The 25930-nt window shown below is 40.0% G+C and overlaps 1 protein-coding gene across 6 annotated transcripts in view; it reads left to right on the top strand.

Annotated features, from left to right (window-relative positions):
- Positions 1-258: 258 nt before the first annotated feature.
- Positions 259-25930, top strand: part of GNB1L (G protein subunit beta 1 like) — a 56810-nt gene continuing 31138 nt past the window's right edge. For 4 of the 6 annotated variants that reach the window (XR_012665069.1, XM_048822088.2, XM_048822086.2 and 1 more), the window contains exons 1-2: positions 260-378; positions 22919-22980. Coding sequence is in view for 3 of the 6 variants with exons in the window: in XM_048822088.2 (XP_048678045.1) it covers positions 293-378; positions 22919-22980 (148 nt within the window). In the remaining 3 variants the exon portion in view is untranslated. Of the gene's footprint in view, positions 379-22918; positions 22981-25930 lie in introns of all 6 variants that reach the window. The other 2 variants (XM_048822090.2, XM_048822089.2) reach the window with 2 other exon arrangements.

Raw genomic sequence — 25930 nt, 5'->3', positions numbered from 1 at the left:
CGGCGTAATCATCCGGGCTCCCTCACAGGAGGGCCCCACCACCCCGCTCGCGCCACCTGGCCCCTCACACAGGCCACACGGCGCATGCCCGCCGCTCTCCCCACGAGAGAGGCGATCTCAGACTTGGCGAGGAGGGGGGGGGGCCTAGCGCGTCACGTGATTTCTTATCATGGGGCTCGACGCTCTGCTGCCTCTGTCTGGTCCCCCAATGAATCTTTAGGTGTAGGTAGTAGAGCGCCGCGTGACCGATCCATTTCGTTCCCTTTCCCTAGTCCCCCCAGGCAGCGGAGGGATGCCGCGTCCCCCTCCCGCGGGCAGCCTGGTGAAGAGCCTCTGTGTGTCCGTTACCTCTGGGCTCGGGGAGCACCTGGGGAGCCGGTCAGTGCTACCACGGGGCGGGAGGGATCCACGTTACCACCGTGTGGCTCTGGGGGCGAGGGGTCCGTGTCGCTCTGGCTGGGGGGGCTCCGTGGGGGCGAGGGGTCCGTGTCGCTCTGGGGTGGGGGTTCTGTGGGGGCGAGGGGTCCGTGTCGCTGTGGGGGGGGGGCGGGCGAGGAGTCCGTGTCGCTATGGTGGGGGCTCTGTGGGGAGTGAGGGGTCCGTGTTGCTGTGGGGTGGGGGCTCTGTGGGGAGTGAGGGGTCCGTGTCGCTCTGGGGTGGAGGCTCCGTGGGGACGAGGGGTCCGTGTCGTTGTGGGGGGGGTTCTGTGGGGAGTGAGGGGTCCGTGTCGCTGTGGGGTGGAGGCTCCGTGGGGGCGAGGGGTCCGTGTCGCTGTGGGGTAGGGGCGAGGGGTCCGTGTCGCTATGGTGGGGGCTCTGTGGGGAGTGAGGGGTCCGTGTTGCTGTGGGGTGGGGGTTCTGTGGGAGCGAGGGATCCGTGTCGCTGTGGGGTGGGGGGGCGAAGGATCTGTGTTGCTGTGGGGGGTGAGGGGTCCGTGTCGCTGTGGGGTGGGGGTTCCGTGTCGGTGAGGGGTCCGTGTCGCTGTGGGATGGGGTTCCGTGGGGGTGAGGGGTCCGTGTCGCTGTGGGGTGGGGGTTCCGTGTCGGTGAGGGGTCCGTGTCGCTGTGGGGTGGGGTTCCGTGGGGGTGAGGGGTCCGTGTCGCTGTGGGATGGGGTTCCGTGGGGGTGAGGGGTCCGTGTCGCTGTGGGGTGGGGGTTCCGTGTCGGCGAGGGGTCCGTGTCGCTGTGGGGTGGGGTTCCGTGGGGGTGAGGGGTCCGTGTCGCTGTGGGGTGGGGCTCTGTGGGGGGTGAGGGGTCTCCGTTGCTGTCAGGGGTAGTGTTGAGGGGATCCATGTTGCTGGTGGGGGGACTCCTATGCGATATATGGGGGTGCTGGGTTGCTATCTCTTCTGAGGGGAAGAGGGACTGTGCGATGCCGCCACTTGGGCAACCTCTGTGCTGGGAGAGGGGTTGAAGGGCCCTGTGTCACTATTACTGGTGAATCAATATACGGTGGTTGCTTTTCAGGCATGACCTAATTTAATTGTCAGAACATTTCTGTGAAATTGTTATCTCCAGTTTACAAATGGGAAGACTGAGGCACTGAGAGGTGAAGCAACTTGTGGAAAGTCACACAGCTAGTCAATGGAAGAGCCAGGAATGAAACCTATGGGACTTCCTGTTTAGCAGCCCTGCTTCAAGGCAACACATTGACTGTACATATGTTCAATATATAAGTCCTTTGGAGCAGGGTCAGGGTCTTTGCATGGCACCTAATGCTTTGCACAAAGGGGTCTTGATGCACAGTGGGGCCTTTGGACACTACTGCAATACAAATATTAAATAACATTAACTTGTTGCACAATTATACCGTCAGAGATTAATTCAAAGCTAAATGAAATCAGGACTTATCAATATTTAAGAACCATGCCTCCCATCACCTTCTCAGATAATATGGATTTTCCCTCCCACTCCTATCTCCCTGTGGATGGATTCTAGGTTTTTTCCTAATCTGGAGCCTCTGAGCTTCCTTCCATAAGAGACAACAAGCTGGCAGCAGTGAGATGGACACTGGGCTGTTGTCTGCTACTCCATCTTTGACTGTGTTCCCTCTAGGATCCCTCTCTCTGACTGTGTGGTTTAGATCCTGCCTTAATGTATCCCTACAGATGGTCACATTTAATTTGTTTCATATTCTCATTTTAGTTAATAATATTGACAGAAATGCATGGAGTTTTGAACTAGAGGAAGAGTAACTGGAGATGGGGAAATACTTCACAGGACAAATGTTTGTGAGGGGCCTAGTATCTTTGTCCTACATAATGATAATACTTGAGTGAAATAATAATATTTTGATTACCATTCAGGTCTTTGTAATTACAGTTAAACTGTTGCTCTGAAATATTCCTGCAAAATGTTGTTGCAGGTATTTGGAGGAAAGAGCATCTTTGGAGAGCCTCTGTGTAATGATTTCTTTCTTCTAGCAGCTGGCATTGGTGATGCTAATGCCTTTTGCCTTGAGTTTAGAATATATCACCTCAGCTTTTTAATATCCGTGAGCCACAAATACCAAACAGAAATGTAATCTCTGTGCATTTATTTTATGATGAACAAGAATGAGTATTTTGTCAGGTTTTTTAAAGAGTAAGGTTGATGACCTAGGAGGATTTTCCTAGCCATTAAGGGACATTGCAGCTTGAGGAAGAGTGTGGTCTACTGGCTGTAGCAAGGTGGGACAGGGAATGTAATCTCTTGGGTTTGTACCCAACTCTGCTACTAATTTACTTTGTGACCTTGGGCATGTAATTTAACTTCTATAAGCCTCAATTTTCCCACCTGGAAAATTGTAATAGTAATACAGTACTAATTTATAAAGTATTTAGAGCTCTTCAAATGAAAAGCATTTACAAACATAAAAAGTATTATTATATTTGGTACATTATAGCTTTTTAGTATCAAATTTAGCCCAGGCAGAACTCCACTGAGGTCAGTGGAATTGCCCCTAGTTACACCAGGATTGAATTTAACCCAGAAACTTTTACTACCTGTTACTAATCCCTCTCAGAAGCTGGAAAATACTCTTTTCTTGCTAGATTTGTCATCTTCCATTTGGTAAAGAATGTTTCTCCTCATCTGCTTTTCTGTAATGGCTTTGCTGTACTTTCTCATTAGGAGCCTCATTGATATTGTCACAGTTTTGACAATATGCTTTTATTTACTTTTGCTCCCTCTACTGGCTGCCTGATTTTACAGCAACTGAGCAATATGCTACGAGATCATGCATAAAGTAGGTGAAGCCCAGTCTACAAATGGCTACACGATGCATGAGCATTTAGATTATCACGTAGAAATGTAAATGTCATTTCATGGGCCTGCCTATCTATTTGAGCACACAGATGCAGAATTTAGATTTGATATTTAGTTGCCCATATCTAAAATTTGCGTTCTTTTTTTTGTATCTTTACTTGTTACAATGAGAATAGGTGATATTTTTATTTCATTAAAAATAGCCTGTATTATCCCCTTGTGTACAAAAATTTACACAGGGACCGCTGAATCTGCGTATTCTCCTTCCCATGCTCCCAGCCTCTGTTACCCTATATTCTCAGACAGAATTCCCTCTTTGCAAGATTTCTTGAAGAGCGGCCTGCAGTATTGGAGGAACAGGCTTTCTACCCCAGCTTGTTCCTGTCTCACCTCTACTCCTTTCCTCTCCCCCAATCCCAACGCTACTAACTTCTTCCATGAATTCAGTCAGCGGGAGCAGTGTAACTAAGAAGGATTCACAAAGGGACTTAGGTGTTGCAATGGTGAGCATCATGGCATCCTATCTTTTAGGCCCCTAGAAAATTCAGGAACAACACTGTGATCTGCAAGGCCGAGTTAGGCACCTAGGCTCCCAATGCAATGAATGGGGAGAGGAGCAAGAATGGGATCCTCAGAAGCAAGCCCACTAGGTGAGGAGCCACCTAAGATAGCACACCCCCCTCTCCTTAGCACCTCTTATTGGCTAAGCCCCTCCCCTCTCTTGAAGATAGAAGCTTAGCTCTGCTTAGTGATGCACAAACGGCCACCTACTGCCTGGCATCAGGCAGTTTAGGCGCCTAAGGTGTTTATTGCAGAAATGAGTTAGGCACCTATCTCACTCCACACAAGACAGCCGCAGGTGGAGGGGCATATCTTATAATTTCCAGAATCTCTCCTGTTGAAGCTGGTCCGCTGTGGATAAATAATGATAGTTGATGGAGCAGGGGGTCTAGACGAGGGGTTTCCTCCCTTCCAGGTGGATGCGCTATTTAAGTTTGTATCCACAGTTGAATAGTCATTGGTCCAGAGAGAATGACTCTATAGACCTGTCGTTAGGGCACTGACCTGGGAGGTGTCTAGAGGTTTGGTGAGAGTTTTGTGGCTTGCAGCAAAGCTACAACTGGGACTTAGGTGCCTAACACAGGGGCTTGGGTGCCTGAGTCTGGGGTTTAGGTGTCTGAATACTTTCGTGGATCCCACACATCTTACTTAGTTGCTTGCCCTCTCTGAATGGGTCTACCCTGGTTTTTTCTCACCTGTACTGCACACCAGGGGAAGTATATGGGCCTAAGTTATTTAGACTGAAAAGGACACTCTTTGCAAGAATTTTTAATTGTAATTATTGAAAATGATGTCTCGTAGTACTTGTATTGTCTATTAATGAATCCTAATGAAATTAGCTCAGTTTACAAGGAAATGTTTTTTCATAACCAAAATAATTTTGGAAACAAAATCTGGGCTCCTTCTGGCTTGTTTGTCAACGTCAGTGATAAAGATTCTGCAGTCAGAACTGTTAATGGTGTTGATGCATGCAACAGAATAGAAACTAGCTCCCAATCTTTCATGGCTCTGCAGTGCTAATAGGAGTAAAAACTGGTTTTTGTCATTAAAATCAGCAGACTGAAGTCTTAATATGCATTGGAAGCTAACACGCTGAAGAAGATGATGTCATTTTTGACTCATTATGACTTCCCTGACCGTAATTGCATTTTAAAGTATTACAGATTACCTTTTGCGGCCCAACCCTTCACCAATGTCCTTTATGGGTTCTTACATTCCTAGCCAACAATTTTCCTGTTTTGTACCATGCAGTATATCTGGCTAGAACATGTCTTGTGTTCGCAGGCCTTTTATATTTCAACTTGAATACTAATTCTCCATAAGCCCAGCCATGACAACACACAGTTCCCCTGGAATAGTAAGAACTGTGAACCAGTCAGTTGTAACTAGTTTCTTCACAAAAGCCAATGAAAACAATACTCACAATTCCCTTTTTCCAAGATGCATGTATTTTTCCAGTGTTAAAGGAAACTTTAATGCTGACGAATCAAAGCTTGAACTTTTTGCTTTTGAGTTATTAATGCTGTCATGTTGCAATTTGCACAACTTTGAACCTAAGTAAAACATGTGTATGTTAAAAGAGAAAAAGTAGTTTAAGTTAAATGGCAGTAATAGCATTCTGGGTCAAAAAATGTATGTAGGTGGATTTATGGATCATTTTTTAAATATTAAAGTTTGACCCATTAAAATGCATTTGGTACTACAAACGAAGAGTTTAAAATTGCAGTTGCTCAAAAACCACTGTAATTGCTGAGCAATTTCAAAATTGTTGGTCTCTATGGAGCAGTAAAAGTGATCACAAAACAATCAGAATAAAATAAATCCATGAAAAAACGGTTCAATTTTTGCCACAGATGAGAGCTGAAGAAAAATTTCCTTTGAGTGTAGTATTTGCACACTGGAATGTGACAAAAAGTGGACTCTTGATGCTTTTGTTGTATACCATGAAACCGCTCTAGATTGCCACTGTGATATAGGTCATTTAATGCTTTGTTCCACTTCTGAAATCAGAATCAATTGTGTTATTACAATGCTAAACAAACAAACCTATTTTCAAATGGTGGTGGTGTGAATGAGTATGTATATTTAATTTTTATATACACACATACTTTGAAGTAGCATGCAAGTGATGGTATCGTAGAAAAGATTTACTAATTTGAGTTTCTCATAGCTGTATTACTTACATGTGTGAAAGCCATGAATGAGGTCATCCCAAATGATCTCAAAATCTAATATTTCTAGTATCAAAAAACTTCCAAATATGTTATATTCATGTAAGTACTTCAGACATAACAGTTCAAAACGTGAATAAAATCCCCCTTTTTTCCTCCTGAAAAAAACCCCACTATTTTCTTCACAAAAAGCCCTGTTGAGAAGTCCTGTTATGATGCATTTTGATTATGTGCTTCTTATGGTAACTTTATTCAGTACTGCTTAACTTAGCTGGGTGGTAGTCATATATGACTTGCTGTAAAGCATTAGTGTATAAAGGAATTCTTCCAAAGAGATGGGTCTTTGACAGTTGTGAAGCTAGTACAGGTCTGCCTTCTGGAGAAAATATAACCCATTAAACTGCAGTTGCTAGATGAACCACGTTGTAAAAATTGGACATTTAGGTTCTATGTACACTGCAAATCCTACTGAGTAAGGGGACCCAGTAACAAAAAGGTAGTTCTTGGCATGATTAAAAACGTGTATTGCAGTGTAGACGGGACATATTAACTGTGTTCCCAAACTGAGCAAAAGTCCAGGCTGTAGCAGGGTTCAGAAACATAGTTAAAACATGATTCAGTCTCGTCTACGCTGCAGGAATGAAATCTGTTATCGCTCGGTTGCGAGACAACCTGTGCTGTGAGCATGTCACTTAGTGTGGTAGGGAGGTGAAGCTGAACCGGAATTAGCTGAGGAGGAATGTAGACCAATGCTCTCAGTATGAGAGTTAGTCCACAATTTTTCAATAGGAACCAAAGACCTTTGATATTATGAGCGGGGGCTGAATTCTCCTCTAAAAATGTACCAGATAGGAATCTCAGGAAAGACTTTGCACATTCAGGCAGCTGGAACAGTTGTAGATTTCCCCACTGAGATGTAAAGGCAGTGCTACAAGATTTAAGAAGGTAGAAAGTGTGACTAGTTCAGTGTTTCATAACAACTGGGCCATGGACCAGCGCCGGTCCCTGAGATCTCCTTGATACAGTTTAGGAAGGCAGCAAGCCAGTCCCTGGTATCAAAAAGGTTGAGAAACCTGGACTAAAGTAATAGGAGGGCCTTATGATATGAACAGGGTTCAAAATTTGGCTTTGTGTTCATCATAAAGCAGATCCTGGTATTAAAAATAACAACAACCACAACAAAAACTTGTTCCACCACTTCCCATACTTTTTCCTCAGGAGAAAACACAGAATATAACATAGGTAATAAATCTATTTTATGGCCCGCATGAGAAAGGGTGGAGAAAATCCCTTTACTCTGTTTTCTTCCCATAAATTGAAATGTGCATGAGATAGTATGGGAGATGCTGGGATTTTCATCCAACAAATTCACAGCTGGATTCTGCTTTATTATTTGTTGAAACCTGATCATTTGTCACTTGATTAGCTTCTGGCTGTCAAAACCATCACTTGCTCAGTGTCCTGTCTGGTTAGTAGGTGTGCTGCAGAAAAGATACTGTAGCACATGCACAGAAACATAGCTCAACTGGTCCAGTTAGTCAAAAACCGCCTCTCCTTTATATGCGAGTTTCCATCATCAAAAATGGAATTTGAATAGCAGAAGATTTGATCATGTGAGAGGTGGGGAAAGAGGAATTATGCAAACACATCAGTTCTGTGAACACTATTTTTTATTCTGCATCATAGATCAATGGGATCTGAAATCAATGGGATTATTTGTGGAATAAAGTACTATAGAGTGCTGGACTAGACAACATAGCAAGGATGGATGACAAAGAAAGGAAGGGGGTAAGGGAATGCATGAATTAGATCAGGGAAAGATTGTGAGGTATGCTTGTTGTTATATATGCATTTTAACTTATTAACATGTGGGGTAGTGTCCAGAGTGAAAGCAGGGTGAAGGCCAGTGATCGTAGGTTGACCAAAAGAACTACATTGTGAGGGAGGACTTGAAGTGGGAGAGTGTGGCTGTGTGCTTTACAGAGTGAGTGAGGGTGTGTCGGGTGCAGTGTGCAGCATGAAAAAAGGCATGGACTTGGGAGAGCAGGGGAGCAACAAGGTGAGCTGAATTGGCTGAGCGTGGGTATAAGTGGGAGAATAGGTGATAGCTAGAAGTGTGACTTTAGCTGGGACAGAACTATGTAGAGCCTTCTAGACAGAGATGAGCTTGAATTTAAAATGGAAGACAGGCAGATGTATCATAAAGTTGCCTCTGCACATAGCTCTTAAACATTTTATTTTCTATATTTTAGAATATATACCAAAGAAACTCCTAACTTTTTCTATCCAATAGTACACGTATAGGGTCAAGGGACATACCTGTGTCTCTGCTCTTAACTGCCACCACAGCCATCCGGGTGCACAAACTGACAAGTTGTGTTACAATGAGTCACTGTTGTCTTTGGAAAAAGAAAAGGAGGACTTGTGGCACCTTAGAGACTAACCAATTTATTTGAGCATGAGCTTTCGTGAGCTACAGCTCACTTCATCAGACTTCATCACTTCATCTGATGAAGTGAGCTGTAGCTCACGAAAGCTCATGCTCAAATAAATTGGTTAGTCTCTAAGGTGCCACAAGTACTCCTTTTCTTTTTGCGAATACAGACTAACACGGCTGTTCCTCTGAATGTTGTCTTTGGGAAAGCAAAGGTAACTTTTTGGCATGACTGAGAAGTAGGATGAAGAGTGATGCAGCTTTGTCCCAAATAGGAAGCCTGTGTGGTGTGAGCACTTAGCACTGTGTGCTTTTAATTATTATTTTAAAAAATTCAAAACCAGTTTGACACATTTTTGTGTCTACCGTTTCTTTATGATGACTGACATCTTCTCCGTTTCAGATTGGTCAGGGATTTAGAAGGTAGATGCAGAAAGCAAATGAAATTAAAACCCTGATAAGAAACCATAAGAGTAACATAACCTTGCTGCTACCAATACATTAGAAATCCTGACTCCTACAGGACTATCTGTCAGTTTTACGATCTGTTACATAAGTGGGTGGATGGGCAGGGAATGATTCTTTAATTATCAGGGGTTGGCAGAATATGCTTATACTGATATATTGCCCTACTGTTTTTTGATTAACAGCTAATAAGTTCCAGACCCATAACTAGAAGATTTGGCTCATTATGTTTTTTAAAAGTCACAAATATGCCTGATGTGGGCTAAATGGTATGGATAGTTTTGTAGCATCACATTAGCTCTGCTTGAGTCCATAAGAATTTAAGAATGGCCATACTGGGTCAGACCAATGATCCATCTAGCCCAGTATCCTGTCTTCCCACTGGTGCCAGATACTTCAGAGGGAATGAACAGAACAGGACAATTATCAAGTGATCCATGTCCTGTCATCCAGTCCCAGCTTCTGGCAGTCAGACGTTTACAGACACCCAGAGCACGAGATTCATCCCTGACCATCTTGGCTAATAGCCATTGATGGCCCTATCTTCCATGAACTTTTCTAATTCTTTTTTGACCACTCCTTTGGATGTAGCTCCATTGAAGATTTTATTTCTGCTAAGAGACCTGTGAGCAGGGACTGTTATTTGGTCTGGGTGGCTGCGTGTGCATGTAACCACTGTAAACCATGACTATTCCCCGTTTAGATAATCCACAATGGAAACTGCAACGGGCCCACATAGCAGTCTCTCCAGTTCAGCCAGCTTCCATAATGTTCTCCCACTGCTTCCTTCTCAATATTCCTGACACTCATTTATGTGCCTAGCCCACTAGAATTTAGTCCATCATGCTCATAAATTTGTTCATTTTTATGATTAGCCCATTTTGACTTCTTGCACTTCGTTTGTCTTTAAATTTTATCGTTTGTGCCTCAAATTCTAACACCTGTTGGCAGTTTCACCTTGTTGAATTAGAACGATGACTGTGGGGATAATTATGAGCAGAAGGAACATTCGGGAATTGTTTCAGTTTTGTTTGTTTTTTCTAGTTGCATTTACGGACCCCCCCCCCACTCCTTACTGAACAATTGAGGGTGTTGGTTACTTCCTTCTGTGTTTATGTAAGAAAGCTGTTTATAGTCAGTTTTTCCAGTTGGCATATGTACTTCCTTGACTGCAGTTTGACACATCATTTCTCCCACTCCCTCCCTACAAGTGAAGCTAATGAAAGTCCTTTTTTAAATTATTTGTGATTGTTGGTGTTAACCATAGAAGTGGCCACCATTCCAGCTTGGAAGTGTGCTGCTTGACATACTTGTTTTTGCTTTTTAGTTCCCAGTGGTTGAGAAACCATGTACACTTCACTGGGTGCTCAAACAGCTCCGTAAACTGTCACACACCCTGGCTTGTTTAGATGAAATGAGAGACCAAATGGTTTATCAAAGCAGTGGGGGTGGATAAAAATGGATTTTTTTTCTTTTTGTTGCGTGAAATTGTAACACCAACGGACCCCGGTCGTTGGCAGGCGGCATCGAACCGGGGACCTCTGGAGCTTAGTGCATGATCCTCTACTGCATGAACTAAAAGCCAACTGCCCCTTAGCTAAGGCTGTAGAGCAGACTCATTAATGGCTAAGTGGTCTCGGTGCCCCTAGAGGGGACAGACCAGCACACCCGGGAGGGATGTGGGTTACAAAATATTTTAGTTTATTGTCAAATGTAAGAAATTTTTCAGAATGAGTTATAGTTCAGCCCATCCCTGCTGGGGTGCACAAGTTTGGGTGAGAGGATATAAGGAACTTCCTCACCCACCCTTGTGCACTCACACAGAAGCCTGGTTCAGTGGCAGCATTTGAGCTTTACAGATTGCAAGCTGTGCTCAGAGCTAGTTCCCGCAGCAACACTAGCTGCATCATATAGGGAAGGAGATGACAGGGCCATGCTCCACTTTACTGACTTGCACAACTACCCTGTTCTAGGAGGGTGCACACTGCACCCTGTCCTTGGATGGTGCAATATCTGGTTCCCCCTTACTTTAGGTAGGCCATGGTGTGCTGCTGCCCATTGTGCATCCTTGCTACCTTCTATCCTGAACTGTGATTTAGCACCACAGTTGAGCCATTAGAATTAAACTGTTTTATCATCTGTCTTTTTTTCTATGACAGATCAGTTATTTAAATTGTTTGCCAAAGGAAGGGTTGTATATAATTTCCTACATTTTGGATGGTTTTCATGAATAAGAGTTAAGTATTGTAACTCATTTTTCCAATATAGAAATGCAAGATTTTTAATATAATCGTCAAGGTGATTTACAACATTAATGAACTGAGCCCTGACCTTCCAATAAGATGCATGCAGGCAGACACCTGTGTCCATGTGGAGCCCATTTGTTAGATGAAATTTCATTTAAAGGTGAACTGAAATGCTTCATAACTATTAAATAAGTTCTTCAGTCTTCAAGATCTTTGATATTTTCATGCCTCACTATACCTCAGTTTCCCTGAGTGACTAGTCATAAGTGAGGGGACACAGTAACTCTGTGGCCAAGTCAGGAAAGAAACTCATCTCCTCCTGACTGCCATTTCCCCCTCTAACCACTAGACAATACTGCCTTCCCACAATTAAAAAAAGAACACATTTCTGTGAGAGACAGGCACAGTATAGTCGTCTAATCACAGGAGTGGGTTTTAGGAACTCCTGAGTTCTAATCGTATTCTAAAATAGCTACTTTTGAGCCCTTAACAAGACATTTCATCTCTCTTGGTCTGTTTCTCCATCAATATAATGGGAGTAAAACCTACCTCTATTTTACTGCTCCCTATTTATATAACAAACAAACACACTTAATTGTGTTATCTTTTACACCATAAATGCTGTGTAACCAGATGGCTCCAAAATGTAATTAAATATTTAAAATGTACCCTATATTTAAAAAAGGTAAGGAAAATCTCTATCATACCCATGAATGCATCCGATGAAGTGAGCTGTAGCTCACGAAAGCTTATGCTCAAATAAATTTGTTAGTCTCTAAGGTGCCACAAATACTCCTTTTCTTTTTCCATGAAATGTGAGTTATTGTACTTAGGTACTTGAAGTATATCTTCTTAAATAGCATTCTTCTTCTGTGCCATGCTAATGCCAGCATTGGACAAGTAGAGCCATGTAGGGGAGTAGTGGGAAGTAAATGTGCTCTCCTATGCCCCCTTCCACCATCTCCCCTCTTGACCCCATGCCATGGCTGCTTTTGAATGCTTTGGAGGTATGTGGGAAAGGACAGACCATAATGCCTGCATGCTTAATATTTCCACCACCACCACCCTGAGAAAGGGGGAGGGACAGGAAATGGGCTCCCCTCTGTGTGCTGGCCTGAGGTGCTGGCTAGGAGTAAGGAGTGAGTAAGCTTCACCCAAACTTACTCTCCTCCCAAACAAGAAGGGAGCAGGGAAGGAATTGTGTGGCTCTCCAAGTCAGTTTCTTCCTGGTCCTCCTCCTTCAGCGGTGTAGCTACCTGCTGCTTTGACACAGGGCTGAGTCTCAATCTAGCCTGTTGCGAATATTTTAGAGAAGTCCTAATTTCTGGTAATTACTTTAATGCAATGTAATGTTTCTTCTGTCTGATTTCCTTTATGATGATTTTTATGCTTTATCTGCTTTGTTCCCTTCTTAGTTCTTCCAGCAACTGTGGAGGGTGCACCTGTAGCAGGCAGTGAGAAAGCTGCTGTTGAACACAATGGACTGTGAATGGGTCCTTGAAGAAAAAATCTGACATTGGACCTGTTTCTGAGAGGTGCTGAAACTTTGAAACCACTGACTTCATCGGGAGTTGTGGGTGCACAGCAGCTCTCAGAATCAGGCTCTTGATGGTGTAAGGCCATTAACATTCCTCTTGATTGCCTGAAATTACAGCTCTTGTGGATGCCTGGGACTTTCTTTCAGAGCCAAGTGCTGAATATAAACTAATCCAAAATGCCCAGTGCTGAATTGGTATATGAGGAATAGCTACAATTTAGGTTCCAGAGGGTCATCAACACTATTTATTAGAGACTGGTAATAATAGTGAACAGATACATTCCATACCAAGCTCTCCAGGGATTTAAAAATACCCGAAGTCCAGCCAGTGAAATCCAGCCAAGTTTTATAAAAATTATAGTAGTGGCTTTTATTAAATATAATCAGTGCATTTAAAATGTATAAAGTATTCAGTTTACTTAAAGGAGTTATTTTGCCAAACCATAAATGTACCAAAAACTAAAGCAAGGAATAACAGTTTAGGAAATCTAAATTTACAGTGCCATAAAAAAAAGCTTTGACTTTCAGATTTTAAAAAAACCTCTCTGCTTAAGCATGTGATTCATATTTAATCCTGGTTATACTGAATTCACATTTGTATATATGTTTATAGTGGGGTATATGCGTCACATGATGTATGACTTGTCCCCATTATCACAATACCAACTAGGGTTTAGCTATTTTGAGCCCTTGTTTAGAATACAACCCTCTATTCTGTTATCTTTTACATGTGGTTTTGAAATCTATCTCCTCTTTTATCCACAAGAAATTAATGAACACACATTTCATAGCATCCAATAAAACTTTAGAATAACATTCTGCAAACATAAACAAAGGTCATTTATGTAGTAAAAAGGTCCTAGCCTCAACCATGAAGAATTTATTGCAATAGTGGATATAATACTCTTGGCACATACATTCTTCCGTGAACCCAGTACTTGCAGTTTTTGCAAGAGCAAGAGACTGAAGATCTTGCAGGGTAAATTATAATACTGTTTTATACAAAATATATGATTTTGAAAACATTTATGTTTTGAGGTCCTTTAAAAATAGTCACCCAATGAACATTTCATGGTGCTGTGATGTAAACCTGCACAAACATTATTCACGTGAATAATCTGTCAAGTTACTTTTGTATTGTCAGCATTTGGAGGATAGGGCCATTTTACCACTGAGGAAACCGCAAAAGGGCGTTGCCTTAGAATATTCTCATATGTAAATAAATACACAGTTTTGCAACTTGTGCAGAGGTGGGTTGCCAGCAATTTAACAAAACTGGGCTTCATTTCTCCTTGTAAAAACTGTGTTGGAAATATGGGGCCTTATCCTGCAGTCTTTATTCAGGTTAAACTCCAGGTTTTTTTCTATTTGTTTGTTTATTTTATTTAGGAAATTTTAACTAGTTTACAAATCCTTGCCATATAAGTATCAGAAACAAATCTACACCAGTTAGTTTTTGTTCAAAGAACCGTTATCCAAGAATATTGTCATTAGATTTTTCTTTTTAACATGGTGTTCATATAACAGAGTCAGCATCATTACAACACCTATAATATGTCACTTCTAGTGATTTTATTAAATTGAGTGAAAAAATTTGGTGGGAATTTAACCTGAATAAAGACTGCAGGATCACTCCCATAATCATTTGAGGGCTGGGATGTTTCTGAGACAGTCCATAGGAGGAAGAGGAATGGCCTTACTGCACCCTGGCTGTTTCCTGTTCCTGCAAGACCCATACATACTATGAAAGCTGGGAATGTGAGTTAGGGCTGCCCTAGCCTGTGCCACAGGCTGAACTGCCTCCACACCCGCAGAGTCACGGAGATATGGACACCCTCTCCTTAGTCCCTGGAGCTGGAGTTTGGATGAATTTTCTCTGTGATCCTTCCTGGCTGTGCCTATTTTTCTTTTCAAAGCTACACTGTATGTGCCTGTTCACATCATTATTACTCCTTATTTTTTGATCAGACATTTAGTTGCACGTTTTTATGGAAATTAAGATGATGAGAGGTGCATATAAGAAATACCCATTCCATCCCCAGCTTTACATATGACACCAAAGTAGGGCAGGATATGTCCATATGTAAAATACTCCATTGAAATGCAGCCAACTCTGGAGTGGAGAGTGGTAGCCAACTGGTATGCTGCACTGTACTGTGGAGAACAGAGATTTTGGCCAACGCAAACTCTTACAAAAAGTGCCAAGTGTTCTATAGTGTTGATGCAGAACAGATAGACTCTTTAAAGGTCTCCACTGAAAGATAAGCACGTGGTAGATGGAAGCGGGCTGTTTAATGTAGAAGGATGAAGGACTGAGTCATTCTGCTGGGATTTTAACTGGTAGTTCCAGGAAGTCTGTGTATTTAAACTACTATGCCATTTCTCCAGCATTTGAACAGTACAATCACCATCTGCTTGCCCAAGTACTCACCTTTACTATTTACCCTTTTCTCACTTGCTTAGCCCTGCTACAGAAATCTTAAAATTCTTAGAGCTCAGGAGAGACTTATGTTGGGTAGACTAACTGGAATAATATTTATTCAATAGAGAAACACCTTTTTCCTTTAAAAGGCACATCTGATTTTGATTTTTATAACTTTTTTTTAGTGATACAAGTGACATTGTAAGGGGGAAAACTTCACCTTATGCTGGAGCTGTTAGTATGACCATTAGAGCTTTATAAAGGGAAATGTAATAAGAGTATTTTGTACTGTGTTAATATTGATTTTAATGGATGCCTTATTAATATGCTCCTTGAAATATTTATACTCATTTCAAAGTTGGAGCCATTGGTATTTCAGTACCTATCTATTGCTAATTATAGACCTTTGATTGGAAAAATATGAGACTTGGGATGTTAGCTTTAGTAGCTTTTTGTTGTTCCTGGCAGTGAGGTTAAGTTACTTATGAAGGGGAAACTGATCCAGGTGCGGATGTGCCGCGTGATGCCCTGTGCACCATGTAAGTCCTGTAGAGGGACGTACATGGAAAATTGGAGTGGAGTAATTCCACGGAGTACCTCCACACTCCCTGCGTGCTGCAGAGATGTCTTCATGAAAATTCCAAATAGACCAGCTTAGAGGGAACTGCAACAGGTGGATTGGAGAAGAGGCCGGGGTTTAATGCTTCCATGTCCCCAAACCCTCACATAGGAGTTGCAGCCACGATACCAGTCCATGGGCTTCAATAGCGCCATAGTGGGGCTATGAGGTCCCTGAAGATGTGTGTGTGTGTGTGATTCCCACCCATTTCCATTCTCACTTAGTGCCCTGCCACAAATCCTGATCATTCAGGCTATTTGCTAGTTGGGTAGTATTTCACCCTAAATAAATTGAATGGTTGTTTCCTGTAAAATAATTAACTTCTGATCATTATTAAACTTTTTGTTGGTTTTAAAAGTGATCTGCAAAGGGGATGCTGGATGAGGAAATGAGCTTGTGCCTTCGTAAAACGTTTCTAAGGTAAAATATGAGCAGACAAAACATTAGGGACATCATGTCTTGTATCCCCTGTTTTTGTTGGAGGACTCGCTTTGTTTACACTGAAATTTTTTACATAGCTGCACTGCTGTATCTGTATCAGGACAAACCCGTAGTGTTGCATTGGTGCAAATCATAGCATGCACCAGTGCCTTTATACCAATGCACCATGTCTAAGCTAGGGGTTTGCACTAGTGTCTGAAAATCCCAGTGTAAACAAGACCTCACTAGTGGTCTCAGCTGTGTATTGTGACTACACTCTCTGCCTATAAGAGAAAGGGTGCTGAATCCTTAACACAGACACCTTTTTATTTCAAGAGTTTTGCTTAAATATATGTTAACAAAAACAAATTTTCTCAACTAATGCATCCGATGAAGTGAGCTGTAGCTCACGAAAGCTTATGCTCAAATAAATTTGTTAGTCTCTAAGGTGCCACAAGTCCTCCTTTCAATTAATTAAGTTTCACTTCCTTGGTATCTGTGATGTTGCAACCATGTATTCCAGACATCTAAAACATCCAGAGAAGAATTTCAAATATAGGGGAAATATAAATAAATAAAAACCCATCAAGCCTTCTTTATACAGGCACAAGCCCATGTTGGGGGTAAGAGGGGTGGTTTTGTTTTATTTGTGCAAGTCCTCCTTAAAAGAAAAAAAATACCTCTGGTTGTTCCAAATTATAGCAATGCCTCATTATTATTCCTTAAAAATGTTAAATTGTTATATTTGCAACCAGGATGCCATTAGCTTCCCTATTAGTATTTAGTTCAAAGGAAGACTTATAAGTACAAAAAAAGTTCTGTTGTATAAAACTGAATGTGTGTTTGATATCACAGTAGTTTTGGGAACAATGCAAAGGTCAATTATGTTGCTTGCTCTCCTGTCACATGATGTGCATGTGTATATGAATGCATCCCTGGAATTCCACTGTGGGATCTGCATCTTTGAAGCTGATGCTAAAATTACTGCCTAGGCTCTTGCAAAGGCGGATACTGATAGAAGATTCAATGAAATCGAAGGTCGCTGGTCTGGTAGGTGTTGAAAGATACCTGGCTATGATACTATTTCTGATTTAATAATGCGAATGGGAGGCTAGTCCTTTGTAATAATTAGGACTAATTACTGAAGAGGTGTTGACAGATGGGCTAAGAGGAAACAAACTGCCTTTATCCAGTGGTTTAGAGTCAGATTACTGGTCTTGTGTTATCTGTTTCTCAGAAAGTAGAAGCTTCAATCATTCACTAAGTCTTCAAAGGGGAAAGGGATCCTAACAATATACAGGATTTGGGATGAAGTTATGAAATAAATCTTTGACTCAAAATGGCTAAATTAATCCCTTTTCCGTAAATTATTATAGTTTTTAAATTTGAGTTACAGATGAAGAATCTGATTATACTTCAAAGTGAGTCAAACCATTATTGGTGACCTTTTTTTTTTTGCTGCTGTTCATTGATTAGTTAATACCTGATTCCTTCCTCTCCTGAATGCTCGGTTTCCTCTTTAAAGAATGATCTCTATGGCTGATATCCAATTGGAATAGGGAGGAAAAGGCAATTGCTTAGGACTTTCTCTTCTTCTTAGTACATGAAACATAAGGGTTTTTAGCACATAGACACAATATCTCTGTATGAAAAGCATGTTTACCAAATTTCAGTTATCTAGCTCTTTATACAAACAGACAAGAAGTTGGAAATTTTAGCAAAAATTGGCAGATTTTGGTTAGTTTTGTTAGTCTGGGAATTTTTTTTTTACCATTGAATATTTTTTAAAAAAAGTTCTTCCCTCCCATATTCTTTCTGATCTGACTTCCATCCCCTCAATCTGGAGCCTCTTGCCTAAGCAGCTGACATTGTCCGTCAGATCTTTGTCTGGTGGGAATGGGTTTAGTAAAGACATTAAAGAGTTAATAATCTTTCACTGGAATGAACATTTGGAGTGGCTTACTTCAGACAAATGATTTAAAACTCTAGCTATCCTCCATGTTCTCAAATGACTCCCTTTTATATTCACTTCTTCCCACCATCCACCCAATCTTGACCCTGATTTTCTGTGAAGCAGTGGATAAATATGGTGGACTTGGATAGTTTTATAAAGAGAGGTAGCTTTCAATTATTTATTTGCTTTTTAACAATGGAGGCACTTTAATTAGTGTTTAAATATTTATAATCAGTTTTATTGTGCTGTAAAATCTGTTATACTTTGATCTAGATTTTCTGCTTTGAGATAATGATGCTCGTAAAGGTTTTCTTAATGAATTTGGTCAGAATTTGACATAATCTGATTATCTGATGAAAGACTGACACTTCAGTTCCTGCCAACATAAAAGAGCAGTACAAAAGGGGGCTGTTCAGAGCCCATTCAAAGGCTGGAAGTTCAAGTTCAGGTACTGCAGGCTGTTTCAAGATTCAGAATTAAGATGGTGAAACAGTTTTAGATTTCACTGTTGGGTTTTGTTTTTTGTTTTGTTTTTCTGATCGATTGTGGTTCATACTGGACAAGGAGACTGAAGCTTTAAATAAGTAATAACACTTTAAACATGTTAACTGTCTTCAGGAACTTTTGGTTTAGCAAGCAGAGAGAAATAAACAGCTAATGTTAAGACATGGCCCCTTAAAAATATGGAAGAGCTAGCTGATCAGAATGTGCCAGGCATCTGTAACATTTAATACTAGAAATTCTAGTATGAAGGTCATTGAAGAATTATTGAACTGGTGTTGTAGTTGTTCACTCACTTTTTATTAATATCCTTCACATTTTGACTATTTACCTGTTTGATATTGTTGTCTCAGGAATGGGGAAAATAAATATTGCAGTGTTGTAGCTATGTCGGTACCAGAATATGAGAGAGACCAGGTGGGTGAGTTAATATCTTTTAATGGATCAACTTTTGTTGGTGGAAGAGACAAGCTTTTGAGCTGCACAGAGCTCTTCTTCAGATATGACCAAAGATATTAAATATTTAAAGATATCACCTCACCCCACTTGTCTCTCTCAAAATAAGTATATTTAACAACTCCGTCCTACATGGTCATGGAAAATGGATCTAGAATTATGTGATCAAATTCACATGGAAGAACAATTGTGGTTTTGTATCTAAAATCTAAGATTAGACTAAGCAGTTAAAATAAACATTTGTTGTATTTGATGATCAGGTAACATTTACCCTGTAAATGTCATTCTTGTTTGCACCAGAATTACAGTGCATTCTTGTCACATTTCTTGGACTACTTTGCTATCTGATAACGTGGCTTATCCAAATAACATCTACATATATTGTATCTGATGGGAATCACAGTGGACAAAAAGGAGGTGCTGATACCAATTCATGTTGAATTTTAATGAGAGACACAGCAGAAGAATGCTTTTTCATCTGCTTCTCTGAATCCTAAATTTGAAATGGTTGATATACATGACATGGGGCCTTTTTAAACAAAAAATAAAAATTGATTCTTGAAATAGTAAAGATTATGGACCAAATTCTACAGTCCTTATTGAGGCAAAACTCCCACTGACACCAGTGGGACTTCTGCCTAATAAAGCCTACAAGTTTTGATCTAATGAATTAATACAGAGTAGAGGAACCTCACACAACCTTATTATACAATTTGAAGAGTTCTCTTTTCTTAGAAAACTTTTAGTGAGTTCACTTTCATTGTGCTTACGGAAGGGTTTGAGCACAGATCTGGGAGACCATAAATCCTATGCTGATCCTGGCTCTTTCAGTGACTCTCTATTACCATGGGCAAATCACTTAGCCTCTCTGCCTCCGTTTCTCTGTCTGTAAAATGATTTATAATAATACTTGCCTCGCAGCAGTACTGTGGCTTAGTTAACAAACATAAAGATTCTAAAGAAGGAATGAATTTATAGATATTATTACTGCACCCATAGAGATTAAATAATTTAATATTTTGATTTAAGGGCCTAATTCTGCAAACCTCACTCACTTCAAAGGGATTGCTCAAGTGAGTAAGGATTTGCAGGACAGGGTCAAAAATGTGGACTATGAAAACAAGCAGGAACTGCAGCAGTTGATTTACTCTTTGATTACTTTAACTATTTGTGACTTAGGTGGATTTTTTAAAAAAGTTGTCTGAAACATATCTATAAAATAAATCTTAAAAACAGAAACCATGTGAAAAAAATAAATACAGTATTCTGTTGTATGTGTATCCTGAAATGTGCCAATGCCTAAAGAATTTCTTGCTCAATTTAACCATAAAAATACTTTCCTTCCTCTCCGCCTTTTCCAATGATTTTGTATTTTGTCAGTGCTGTCTAGGCGTTTTAGAAAATGGGGGAACAAGGATAAAATAAAATATTTTGGGAGCTTTTTCGGATAGCTCAGCCAGGAGATAGTTTGGATACAGTTTCTTACAGTACACAATGAAATAACCTTGCTCCCTCTAGAACTAGGATCATTTTGGATAAGTGGTATCTGTGGTCAATGTTGTATATTTTGTAGCAGAAAAAATAGCATAAAATCTAGTAACTGATTCAAAAGATTTAAAGAATATGAAGTAGCATGTTGGTTCCACATATGTTTTTAAAACAAATCCCTTCTCAATTCCTCCTCCTGAAAAAAATACACACCGAGATGGGGTGCCAACTTTGAGGTGACAGCCAGTGCTAGGATTTTAGGAAAGGATACGCTGAAGAAAGTTTAAGGCCTCCTAACAGTAAAGGGTCAGCAGTGGCTTGTGGGATTTTTTTAATGGATAGTTTTTACCTCTAAAATGGTAAAGATGGGAACAAAAATACCACTGTTACTTCTATTGGTAATATTTAAGTACATTTTTGCTCTAACATTGTTTAGTACAAACAGATACCATTCCTCCAGAAATAATTATTTCTAAAGTGAGGTGTGAGAAGGCTTATTTTGGTTGAAACTTGTGTAAGTCCATTTTTTTAAATGGAGGCTAAAATTACTCAGTAAAAGTTTAATTTGGGTAAAACTGATGGAGACATTAAAATAAATGTCGTATTATGTACGAACTTTGTAAATTAGTATGAAAGATTTTATTTGACCCTTCCTCCCCTATTGTCAGTTATCACGGGACGATCTCCTGTGCTGGAACTGGGGGTCAATAGAGTTAACCCAGTTTACTCCAGCTGAGGGCCCGGCCCTGTACATCAATAGTCAATTGACTAGCCATTTTGTGATATATATGTTAGACCTATAACATCATTTCTTAAGAGTTGTATTTTTATTATATAGTATCATATTGCATATGCATTGATATTGAATTAAAGCAAGTTTTATGTTCTATTTCACATTTAGAAGGAGAAAATCTACAGAACACATAAAGTTATCCTGTGCGTATTGTGTTTCATGTTCATATGCCCTGTGGGAGGAAAAGAAAAGTAATAGAACAGACAAATAAATAAACGTGGTGTTGAAACTGGCATTACAGAGTCTGCTGTTGCACAATAGAACCGCAATCAATTTACTGTCTTTATTGGTCGACTGCCAGAAAAATAGTATAATATTATACAAGGCTAGATTAATTAAATAGTAATTATAAGGGAATAAATCAAGTAATCATAAAAGTTTATCATGGGAAAAATATGTGTCTAGAATTAATTAGTTTTCTAATAAAGTATGTATTTTAATTGCTCAGAATTACGGAATCCTTAATTGCAGACATGTAAGTTTGGCCCGATTAATTTCAGTTGCTGTAAGAACTTGATATATTTCTTCTCTGTCAGTTTGCTGGTTTTTTTTTATAGTTTGCTACTAAACAAGAGTACTTCAGGAAATGTCTGCTAAAATGTCTCGAAGGTGTTTAATTAAATCTTTGCAGTCTGAGGACAATATTAACTAGTTATTGCTTTTGGAAGCAAGAGATTCATGCCCGATGCTGAAGTAGGCAGCACCCCTAATTTCGGAGGCTGGGTAGACAGATCTCTGTTGCTGACAGATTGCTATGCATGGCTGAACTGAAAGGCTACTCAAAACAGCCTTTTGATGGTCCTTGGCTTATCAATTTTCTGCTAGATTGCAATGATTTATCAAGTGTGCAAACTTGAATTCAACTTTAAGCCTGAATGTTGTGTTGTACAGAGATAATTGTGTGAAGCCTTTTTTTCATTTATTTTGTGCATTTTCACATTCTTTAATTTTTCAAGGAGATTTGGCATTAGAGGTCCTATATCTTTTTGCATTAGCCATATGGGGAGTCTGTTTTGGAGTTGAACTACTGTGTACTTTGTGTCAGATTTCTTTCTCCTAAAACAAGGCTTTCTATAGTTTTATCATTGCACTTTACTGGGCAATTAATGGCTTCATAAAGCAAAACAGATGGGTTTCTTTTTCTTTAATCTGGACAATGAACCTGTTTATGAAACACTAAAATTTCATCAATTTCAGCTGTGTTTTCATGCTGTGTTTTAGCTTGACATATTAAAAACAAGTGCAATGGCATAACTGTAGCCATGATATTCGGCTTTCTCAAAAATGTTTATTTCAGTGAGATTTGCAATGCCTAAAATGTTTAACTGTGTTAAGAAAGGTCAGCCAGCTGATAGCTAAAGGCGAGTATGTCAAAATGAAAGACTGAAAAAAAATTATCATTCTGACACACCAGGAGTATTAGAATGATTAATGTTTATGTTAATTTATGGCTTTTACATGTTGATTAATAGCTTTTTGTTTCAGTGACTAAAATGTATAGGGGCAATGAGATCCATATGCTAACTCAGTATTCTTAGTTTTGTTCCCATGCTGAATCTGTGTTTTCATATGGAAAATAATTATAGTGAATTTTTTAAATTGCAGATGGAAGTATTTGGACGTTATCCTCAAGATACCAGCTCAAATCCCAAATATTTCTGAAAATCGTATGTTGAAATTTACATGCATTTTCTTTACAAACTTAATTATTTAAAGACATAAGTGTATTGTGTTTTGTTCTCTTGTCAGTTAGATGATGACTAGTTAGAGGAGAAAAGGTGTTAAAAATGTAACTAGTCATTCTCTGACTGAAAATGATTGAAAAAATCACATTGTATTGCTATTAGTAGCCATTTCCCTCCCCCCTTCCCCCCCCGCTTTGACTGGATTTCTTGGCATATATTTTTACCAGTGGCTGATAAACAAATCAGTTTGCTCCCTAACCATTTATTGGTTTATACAGTGAAATGTGGAAACCTCCGTTGTTCCCTAGATGGGGTCAGGAAAGAAGCTAACTTTGGCGCAGATCCTGAAGGAGGTTGAGCTCCTAGCCTCCTGTTTACTTCAATGGCAGAGGGAGCTACTTTGCTTCTCTCAGGATTAGGCTTATAGTTTTGAAGTCTTCTTCTGAGCAGTCAGTCATTAGTGGTCATTAACAACTATTTTGTGACCAGTTAGAATGAAAACTCTGGCAGCACTGACTTCCCAACCTGTAAAAATCCAGGCCTCTAGTCAGTTGTAACATAGGATGTGTGGCAACAGGTTAATGGTATCCACTAATACAGTATTGTGGAGCTTGGTCATATAAATCAGCAAGTCCTGTTTGATGCTGTTATCTCTCTAAATTTAAATTTTCAAAACCAACAATGTTATGTCAGAATGGAAATCTCTTGGTTATGTTATTTTTTGTTCATATTTCCATTCACACTAGTGCATGCTTCCAGTCCATTGCCATGATTTTATTTTTGCTTTGTTTTTAACATGGATCTTTTAAGGTACAGCGTTGTTGCTTAATTCCTACTTTGACACTGATGTTTGAGGATGAACGTAGATAAAGAATAAATGTACAAAGCAATTAGCTAATGCTAATGTAAAGCACTGGATATACACATTGCTAAAAGGAATGACTCTTTCATTTGTACGTTTTATGTGTCAAATCATTCTATTTGAAACCATTCTATTTACTTAATTAGCTTTTTAAACATAAACACTAAAGCACGATATATGGAATTAGTATTATTATAATATTAGCAGTACAGCAAGAAAGATATCAAACAGATCTATAAAGTAAAAAACTTAATGTCACAGTCCTGTTTTCTTGGCATATTTTTCAAAAGTTAACGTAGTGTTCACATGTCTAAAAGCAAGTCACGTGTCACATACAGGCAAGCTTCCCTCCTACCCCCAGTTCTACCAGTGTGCCTCAGTTCTGACCTCAGGATACTGTGCAGTTTCTCTCTCCTGTGTTTTACTTGAGGAAAGATTGACAATTATATCAAATTATGTGGTGAAGTTGTGATGTGTACAAATGAGGTCCAGGATGAGAATGTAAGCTCCTGTTCCTTGTAGCCTAAATCTGGATTTGAATTCCAAGTTGCTTCATTTGGTGGGGGAAAGAAAAAAAAAAGTCTTGTTATATTTTTAGCTTATTATAGAGTACAAACTAAACATACTTTTGCTCAGATACTTTTCCCATTTCAATGTTCTTCCCTACTTCTGTGTTTTTTATGTAAAGCTTATAGGATTTTTAGTGTCAAACTCAAAGGCAGTGGGCTGAAAAATTACTACAGAAGGCTGGTGGGCATATGTGTTTTACCAAATATTTAACCTGCTTTTAGAGCACATTTTCTTAGTATGTAGTAAACTTCAAATACTCATCTTTGAGTTCAAATACTCTGAAATAAGCAGTTCAGTTGCTTTCTGCAGATGTATCTGGAAGCTGCCAGATCATCTGTATTTTAGTTATGTTTGGATAAAATGGTTACTTGTAATCCTGGACTTTGATCCTTTGCCTGCTAGAAATGCCACATGTCCATACAGCATTTGCCCCAACTACTGTTGTCTGAGGTATGTGCAAGTTCCACTGTGTTTTGGCATTTCAAGTAGAGTAGATTTAAAGGAAGGCCAATCAACCAAGGGTCTCTGTTGATCCAGCCTGGCTGCTCAAATGGATCATGCAGCCAACCAGCATGGTGGTAGCCAGCTGAGATGGGGGAGGTCCACAATTTTTAAATGCAGCCATGCACTATGGGTACTGCTGAGGGCAGAAGGGGAGATTTCCCCACCATGAGAGCTCAACTCTCTGTTATGGTTTATAGGCAGAAAGCCTGGACAAGACTGGCCTTATGGGCCCTTTAGAAAGCTCATACTGTAAGGGCTACCTACCATATTTTAAAATTGAAAATGGAGTTGGATTATGTGCTTTGTACTATTAACTTAATAAAACTGCCCTTTCCAGCAGTTTTCTTTGAAATTACATACTGTATATTCTTACTGAATGCAGGTGCTATGTAGTCAATCTAGTTAGTTAGCTATAAGATGTGGGAAACGTGTCTTAAAAATCATCACGAAAGGAGCAAAGTTACCCTTTGACCCAAGTGGAAAAGACAGAAGAGAGAGGAGAGCTCTGGAGAGGAGCTTTCATACATGAGAACAGGGAAGAAAAAAGGTTGTTCATATTTTTACTGACTAATTCTTTAATCTTACTCTTCTTTGGGAGGCTGGCACCTGGTAGGCTTGGAATTTCCAGAAATAAAAGGGATTTCATATATTTGATGATGAGCACACCTGGATGTGTTGAATATTTTGCAGTCATAATTATATCTGCACACCTGCTAGTTAGAGTCCCGAGTCAGTTTGCCAGACGTGCCGAGAGAGATTTATCTCTGGCATACCTGAAAAATCTCTCTTTAGCACCAACTTTTTGCTACTTTGTAAACAACTACAGAATCGGAAGCCTTTTTTAGTCTTTGCTGAAGCTGTCTGTATCTCAGATTAAATTGTGGGGTTGTGGGGGAAGGGGGTGCTTGGATGATAGTTTACTAGCAATTTGTTTTTGCTTCGATGTGTGATGAAAATACAAATGACAGGAGTGGGAACAGGAGAGTTGTTGAATTC

This window comes from Caretta caretta, chromosome 15 (genome assembly GCF_965140235.1).
Source record: "Caretta caretta isolate rCarCar2 chromosome 15, rCarCar1.hap1, whole genome shotgun sequence".
Taxonomy (NCBI): Eukaryota; Metazoa; Chordata; order Testudines; family Cheloniidae; genus Caretta; species Caretta caretta.
This window is presented reverse-complemented; position numbering and strand designations above follow the sequence as displayed.